Source organism: Cryptomeria japonica, chromosome 7 (assembly GCF_030272615.1).
Source record: "Cryptomeria japonica chromosome 7, Sugi_1.0, whole genome shotgun sequence".
Classification (NCBI taxonomy): Eukaryota; Viridiplantae; Streptophyta; class Pinopsida; order Cupressales; family Cupressaceae; genus Cryptomeria; species Cryptomeria japonica.
The window spans coordinates 850,577,949-850,586,445 of record NC_081411.1 but is presented as its reverse complement, the minus strand read 5'-3'; the positions used below and the strand labels follow the sequence as shown (position 1 = coordinate 850,586,445).

The following is an 8,497-nucleotide window of genomic DNA, read 5'->3' as shown; positions in this document are numbered from 1 at the left end:
CCTTTACACTAAAAAGAGGCAGCCTGAACCCCCTATAACCTTAACAAATGTCCTTTACAGAAAAATGAGGCTCTACTGTAAGGATTTGATTCTAACACAGGACAATAAGATGATAACATAGATAATTGCTTTATTTATGTCAGTAAAATTAACACAAATAAAACTCAAACCGATAAAGTAACAAGTTATTACTAACCCTGTCAAACAACATCTACTCCCCACCATAACTCAATCAATTATAAATCTCACTCCAAAATGTACCAGCCTCCCTACATAAGTTTTACATAATGTTTTGCTCCAACACCGGACAAGTACTAAGACACCCATCCCTTTGAAACAATTGAAAACAAATCCATCAAGCTGAAATGAATGCAAGAAAATTGTTTCATTTATTGGGCGGCCTGAACATGTAACAGAACTTTGAAATACAATAGAGAGATCAAAAACAAGAATTTGAATTAAATTACGACTTCCAATATATGTCATCATATTGAAGTATATACATTAAGCAATTCCTAGCTGAACCTTCTATCTGTTCTATTGTCTCTCACCCTCTCTATACATGGCATAAAATTCTCAATTGCCCCACGAACTCATACCACAATTTATACTTTTTTGTGAGAGTAATTGAACAGAATATATTGCCAAAGTGATTAGAACTGATAGCCAATGTGGAATAGGTATAAAAAAACTCGAAATGCAAATGCACTTGATTGAGATAATCTTCCTCTATGATCTCCTGCTTTTCTTTTATCACCAATCAGGATTACACAGAAACATAATAGGGAAAATTCGGCCTCAAAAGCAAAAAAATTTAAAGGCAAATGGAATGAGGCCGCAAAGAATCTGAGAAAAATCCAAGAATTACTCTTCCTATATGGAATAAATCCACTTTATTTGTATGTAGGTGTGTCAGAAGTGAATGGGTGAATGCTATGGAAATGGTTGTAGATAAGACTGCATCTTCCTAGATATAATACTTCACCGAATTCTCCAGAACTTGCTGGCTCGGGCAAAGAATTTCTTTGACTTTGACACCATTCTTGTAAATCTTGAATGTGGGTACAAAACTTATGCTCTCTGACTTTGCCGATGTTGGATTTTCTTCAATGTCCACCTTCAACAATCATACAGAAAACATGTTACAGAATGAAAAAACATATTGAACTTGATAAACTCTAAACTTTAATTGCATCTGTGTTATAGTTGTAAAGAAATTCACTGGGAAGACAAGGTAGAAAGGGTTATAGCTAGCAGCCCCACCAACTTCCTATTTCTCACTAATAAATTAAAATTTGTTACCAGTTTTCAGTATGGTTTACCTTAAGAAAGTTGACAGATGGGTATCTTCCACATAGCTGATCAATAAATGGCAGGATCTTCTTGCATTGATCATTTGATCTTGATTTGAAAAGAACTACTGCCAGACCTGCATAGCCAGATGTACAGAATAAGTTAACCAACGTGCTACTCTTGGTACCGAGAAATCAATCAAGTGCCATAAAACTAGGATAGTAACTTCAATGATTTGGTGGATTGTAGTGCTAACCCGGTGAGCTAATGGCTTCTTTGTATTGATCATTATTGTAAACAACCTCAACTTCCCCTCCAAACTTCATATTGTATATCTCCTCACCACGAGACTTCTTCAGCGCCACTTGAACATAAAAGAGAGACTGAGCAACTTCTTTATCTCCCGGTATTTCCCTTCTAAGAATTTCATAGTCCCTTAGAGCTTCTTCCCAGCGCTCAAGCTGTCAACCATCATATATGTATATTTATTAGGATAAAAAGAAACACTGCCATGCACAAACACATAGACTTCCGTGTATGTCAATCAAACTACATAAAGACACGAAGATTAATGGAAATGTTTAGAATGATCATGCACCTCTGTATTTGATGCCGCCCGTCTAAGAAGAGCTTTGATATAGTTAGGTTGAATGCTCAGGGCTAGATTACAATCTTCAACTGACATCTCCCATTGGCCAAGTTTTGATCTGCAGGCTGCCCGGTTAGAAAGCAAAACTGCATTTAACGGATCATGTTCAAGCCCTTCCCCATATGCTGCACATGCTTCTAAATACTTGCCAATTTTGAAGAGCTCATTTCCACTTAAACGGGCATTAGCCACAGCTTTGGCCCTTCTGAGTAATGAAGAAACCTCATGATTGCATGAATCTAGTCGAGCTGCTTTCTCTGCAGCTGGAACTGCATTATCAAACCTGGCATAAAATATCAATTTTTTGGTTAGTCATTTAATAGTTCCTTCAATTGACAGCTCCCACATTTAATTTATAGTTCCCATGTTTTCTTTTGTAATAGTTTCTTCAATTGGTAAGCAATAGCAATTGACAGCTCCCACATTCATTTTATAGTTCCCATGTTTTCTTTTGTAATGGTTTCTTCAATTGGTAAGCAATCAACCAAATGTTAATTACCTTCCTAAGGCCATGTCCACCTGAGTTCGCACCATAAGAACATAAGCATCACCTATGATACCATGGAACCGAGTGGATGAAGCAACACTGGCAGCCTTATCTGCACTTGTTAAAACTGCATCTGCCTCATCTAATCTATGAAGCTTCAACAATGCTTCTGCTTTAGATGCAAATACCTGCAATCAAAGCCAGAGGAAGAATAACATATTATGGATGAGTCTCTTTTAAAACAACTACGTAAATGTCTAAACAGCAATAATTGGGTCAGTGTAGAGAAAACTGTATAAAAGGGAGACAAGGTATTAACCTTGAACTAAGTTCAGGATAAGGGGAAATGCTACAGCTAAAGCAATTGTTTGTAACTAAGAAAAAGCCAAAAAAGATGACAGTAACCAAAAAGACAAGATAACCAATCCAACACAGACCAAACAAATATATCTTAGCAATAGATCTTCCGCTCTATTAGTATCATAGATCATCCGTTCTATACGCACAAAATGCCTGAAACTTTTCCTTGGATCACAATTGGTATCAAAGGGGATTGCTAGACATAATAATTTGCAGCAGATTATAAATGTTTCAATGAGGAATCTAAACTGATCACTTTACTCAGATAGCAGCTGCTATCAATGTGGATTATTACACACATAACTACTTTGCTGACATTTCTATCTATGAGGATTGTGACACATAAAATTCTACAGATGAATATTTTTAAACCCTAAAAATGCAAGCACACCTGTGGTGACGAGTCTGCACCAGCCACAATTGCTGCATCACTGTCCCTCAATACAGTCTTCCAATCCCCAGCCTTTCGAGCTTCTGCCAGCTTTGTCATATATTTCTCCACATTTTGCACTCTCTGAATATCGGCCCTATCTGACTGCTGCCCCGCAAGATTGAATTGCCTTTTGGCATTTTCTACTTGTCCTAATCTGCATTTATTTATTTTTACCATCAATTTAAATGCCAGCAGCATTTTCCATGTGCCCTTACAAATAAAAATTACGAAATGCAAAACTGTAAGGAAAGAAACTTACTTGAGATAGAGAGATCCAAGTCTATGATGAGCCCGGCCAAAGGATGGATCCAATCTGATCGCATCCAAGCATTCTTGCACTGCCTCTGCATATCTACCTAGTGCGGTGAGTGCTGCAGCTCTATTACTTCTATAGGAAGCATTCCCAGGTGATAAACATATAGCCCTGTCATACAGTGAAAGTGCCTCAGCAAAATGCCCCTTCTTGTATTGATCATTTCCTGAATTCTTCACATCCTCTGGATCTGTACTTGCCATAGCTCGTTTCATCAGCATCGATTCCCCTACAAAATGGATGTTGCCAGTTACAATTGAATCAGATTTACCGTTCCCTTTCACAACGCTCCCGTGGCCATAGTTGACATTTCCAGATCCCAAAACATGATGTGGATGACCACCATCTCCCTTGGCATTTCCCTTGAAAACATTGTTATTGGCATTGGCATTATTGAGAATTTTGCCACTGGTAAAAATGTTACCAAGATTGCTATTTGGGAGAATATTTCCAGTGGGAATGGCGCCACCGCCACTGTTAACACTAGCATTGGTAGACCCAACTGGTCCTCTATTAGAAACTAATCCAGTATTGATAATGTTACCTGTTGCAAGCTGAGGTCCAGAAACTGGCCTGGAATTGACGGTTGTGCCATAACTTAGCTCTCCAGACGATCTGGAGGATGAGCCACTGTAGGAACTGCCTCTTGAATGGCCCGGTTTCTTCGCATTTCCTAAACTTCCAGTGACCATCCCACCGCCAATGATGTTGTTATTGGCACAATCTTTACTATCTCCAGTTGGGCTGCCAAGTGTTTTGGGATTCAGAACATTGCCTAATCTAAGAGATCTGCCACCTCTTCTTACGCTTTCTGCAGTTGGACTTCCGCCACTTGAGCTTCCCCCACTGGAAACAGAACCTAGACTGAGTTCACCTGAATGACTACTGCTTTGATGATGATGTTGCTGATGATGATTAGCCCCCGGTTTCAGGGCCCCTCCTACAGTGGGGCTACTTCCGCCATTTCCTCCACTTTTGGTGGCACTGCCACCAGACACAGAGCCACTCGAACTGCTAGAACTGCTTGCACCATCTGACGATTTCCTGCCTAACATCACGCTTCCATAAATAGGACTGCCCTTCACAGGAGTAGACCCCAAATTTGAAGCATCCGGTAATTTTGAGTCCACATTATTGTTGCCCACTTTAATAGGACTGCCCTTCTGGGGAGAGTAGGACTCTAAATTTGAAGAATCCGCTAATTTTGAATCCGTGCAATGCTTGTTTTCCTTCTTAGGAGTCACCATCTCATCCACTGTCATAGATCCAAAACTTTTCGCAATCCCCAAACCATTGTAGTCCTTCCCAATATTCTGCCCTCCACCATTTCTATACTTGTTGCCCTCAGTGTCTTTGCCATAACCCATGTCTTTACCTTTGTCTACCCAATACAGAGGCCCCCTTTCATCATTGAATGTGACTGTATTATTGTAGCTTCCTGCATTGTACTTTTGCCAGGTCGGAGATTGACCCTGGTCTATGTTGGGCTTGGATCCAAAAATCTTTCCGCTGAAAACCCCTCCATACAAATCAAACCCAGTCCCGGTACTCTTTTTCTTAGAATCAGCTTGACAGTGTCCCATGATGGGCTGCATAGATCAGACCCAAAATCCAAAATAGGTCTAGAAGTGGGATGCCAAACTAAGGGAAACCCGGAAAAAAAACTAATTAAAATATAAGGGGGTATCCAATGCTCAAGACTGCAATCAATTGTGGGTGTGGGGAATATGAGAAAGAACTTATAAATCTATGAGCTTATACCAATCATATTCACAGGATTGTGTAATCAATACAAAATCAGCATACAGTGGAGATCGAAATGAAAATGTGGTGAGAATTGCAATTGCAGTGCAGAGATTTCTGTCAGGGAGACCCCAAAACAAAATCTCTCTTTTAAGAAAATAGATGAACAACAATAAGTGGGTGACGGTGATTCATCCGCATACAAGGCCCAGGGAAACAAAGAGCACCATATCTCGTGATGTATGCCTCTCCGGAATCTGAGGCTTCTACTGATGATACTGATAACGATAATGATGATGCTGATGCCATCCAATATAATGACATTAAACAGCACCAACAAACACCAGAAGCAGCAGCAGCAACTAGTAAGAAAAGGAAATCAGTGCACACAAGCAAGGAATGAAACGAACGTGGCCCAAAAGCAAAAGCAGGGAAGAAACATGTGCTTAGGAGATTGAAAGATTGAGACTTGATCTGAAGTCGGCACACCAGGAGTCTACCAGTGCCAACACTTTCACCTGAGATATGATGCTGCATCAATTTCCGCCACTCCTTTTTCCTCCTTCCTTTTTCACAGCCAATGGTGCTTGCTCCTCAAGCCTCTCCCTACAGCAGTAAACAAACTAGGGGTAAGATTGGAGCCTGTAAGGCTTCTACCAGACACTCTCAATAGCAACAATCATACCCCAAATTAAAATAATAATAACTCACACAAGTACTGTCTCTGTGCATCCATGACTTGCTTGAATTGCAAGCCTGGTCCTCCCTCCTTAGGGGCCTGGCCTAGAAAAATGAGCCCCTGTGATCTTCTTTCTTTCCTCTTCCTCCCTTGTGGGGATCAAGCGCACACTTGCAAGGGGGGTAAGTAATAAGTATAACACAATCCCCCTGGCCGTTGTTGAGGCCCTCTGCCCTCACAACTAGGTATTCAATCCCCCACATCCTTCATATCCTTTGTGCAATTACCAACCACTAAAAACATCAATAAGCTCTTTCTCAAGTGTAATTATTTTTAATATTGCTAGGGAGTGAGATCTATTATTATTAGCATTATTACATGATGACAATGAAGATGATGTTAGGACATGCATGAGCATGTGAGGGGAGAAGGGGCATGTGACAGGTGCAAGCTGTCCATGTGCAAAGTGCCATAACACTAGTCCTCCAAACTTTGGGCCCCTGTGAGTGCCCCATCACCACCAATAAATCTCTACCCTTAATTCTATTTTCTACCCTGCCCGCCACGTCATGCTCCACCTAACTTTTTGACCACCATAAATGCCGTTAACCCAGAAATTAACCAGGGCCTCCCATGCTCACAGCATATTCCATCAAGATGCCTCCTATTTAGGCTATTTTTGCTTTCTTATTGTGGGAATCTAAGACTAAGCAAGGGAAGGGGGTCCTTGTGACTTTAAAGCCTAAAGATAATATGAAATGGGAGGCTTGAATAGCAAGCAGTGTGGATTCTTCCAATGGGGCAAACACCCACTTTGCACTTTTCTTCTTTAGATTGTGGGAGTCCATGCTTATTAATGATAGAAAGCCTGGTCTTAGCACAGCATATGTATTTTTGTTCCTTCCCTACATGGGGGTATGTACAAGTGTGGGACAACCCAAACAAACACAAAGTACACCAATGAATGTTCAATGCACCGAAAAGTGCTTTCACGGCCATTTTTCAATCTTTCGTAAGTTGTTAAAAAAGTATTTTTAAAATAAGGACAGACTCATATTCTATCAACCACCTTGGAATAACTCATATGCTTTGGTTGCCTTCTCCTCCTAACTAAGCAATTGAACCTTGGGCGTTTCTATTCCTTTACTCTCTTGTGCTTTTAGCTTGTTGCTCTGTTTTTAATTTATATAGGTTAAAACTAGTAATAAGAGTTGCAAATGCTATCTATATATTTTTTTTAGAAGGAAAAAAAATAAAATTGAAGTAGAATACAAAACATGTAAATTATGTTCATAAAATTAATCTTTAAAGTAGAGATAATCATCATAGACCACTTAAAAAGATGACAAAGTGAGTAAAAAACAACAAAGGTGGATTGGGCCTTTGGATCCAAAACTCAAGGGGTGTATTTATCAGCCAAATGGACTGTTATGGATTGTTAGAGTGACATCTGGTGATGAACCATTGAAGATTTTAGTGTAGTATCAAATTATTATGGCATCTATCAAGAGAAAATGGCACAATGTTAATTGGCTAGACAAAATTTTGCTTGCTCCATTTTTAAGATAAAAGCTTCTTTTCCGTTGCAGTCCATATGAAAAGTGTGGTGGCAAGTTTGTAAGTGCTTAAATTGGAAAACAAATTCTTTACAGCATGGTTTCAGCTTCGAGACCTCTTCCATTTGGTGGAATAAACTGGTTCAATGTCAAGCCAACCCTTAGCAGTAGCCTTTCCAACACAAGCTCAGCTCTTTATTTATTTAATAAAGGGGTTCAAAAATTTGGAGACATATGGGATTTCAATATTTTAGATTGGGCAACCTAGGAATGCATTGAAAACAGGTTTGGCATAAATAACAGGTCTAAAGCATTCATTATTTTTGTTAAATCATTGGTGCCTATAGACTTAACTATGAAGATTTGCACTCTCCTCCATTGTATCTTTTTCAAAGATTAGTTATGGTTGTCCAAATTTCAGTTCTCATGCTTCCCATTGAATAAGGTTTATTTGAATCTCCCTCCCTTTATATCATTGATCCTAGATTGAATATCAAGTGGAAATGCAAATTTAAAGAAATAACATGGAGGAATTTGAGTGCTCATGTTTGGAAGTCAAAAGTTGAAGCTAATGCTCAAATTTTGTCTTGGAAACTCTTGCACTACAAATCACCAATGGGCGAAAGATTAAAATATTTAAAGGGCCAACCACTTGATTGCCCTTTTTGTCAACGCAGTGAAATTCTGAAACACCTCTTATGGGACTGCCTATGGGCTAAAAATGAATGGAATGCAGTTTTCAAACATCTATGTGCTTTTTTGACCACGTTTTATGTTGGAAGGAAGCCATTTTGGGGCTAGGCTTGCATAATAATGTTATGGGAAATTCTCTGAGACAAACCATTTTGCTTAGTATATGAAAGACTAGATGTTTGGCAATTTTTTCAAAGTTATTCGTCAAGAAGCACAAATGCTTAAGTTAACCCTAACATCAATTTCCAAATTGCCTATTTATGTTCTCATGGGTACCTAAAGAGAAGGTGA

General features: G+C 39.3%; 1 protein-coding gene across 1 annotated transcript; it reads right to left on the bottom strand.

Moving 5' to 3' along the window:
• Positions 1–437: 437 nt before the first annotated feature.
• LOC131028968 (TPR repeat-containing thioredoxin TTL1) lies at positions 438–6,249 on the bottom strand. The gene is made up of 8 exons (XM_057959353.2): positions 5,990–6,249; positions 3,482–5,884; positions 3,181–3,376; positions 2,442–2,617; positions 1,892–2,225; positions 1,550–1,754; positions 1,323–1,429; positions 438–1,117 (listed from the first exon to the last, which is right to left on the bottom strand). The coding sequence occupies exons 2-8, from the start codon at positions 5,128–5,130 to the stop codon at positions 968–970; spliced, it is 2,817 nt and encodes a 938-aa protein (XP_057815336.1). The 5' UTR covers positions 5,131–5,884; positions 5,990–6,249; the 3' UTR covers positions 438–967.
• Between the last annotated feature and the right edge of the window lie 2,248 nt (positions 6,250–8,497).

What these genes read in the sequence shown, in the direction of transcription:
- LOC131028968 (XM_057959353.2), bottom strand. Translation starts at nt 5,130, where the DNA reads ATGCAGCCCATCATGGGACACTGTCAAGCTGATTCTAAGAAAAAGAGT. An exon ending in GGGCGGCATCAAATACAGAG is followed by an intron (nt 1,755 to 1,891) that starts GTGCATGATCAT and finishes GATGGTTGACAG; the next exon opens with CTTGAGCGCTGGGAAGAAGC. An exon ending in AGAAGCCATTAGCTCACCGG is followed by an intron (nt 1,430 to 1,549) that starts GTTAGCACTACA and finishes CTGGCTATGCAG; the next exon opens with GTCTGGCAGTAGTTCTTTTC.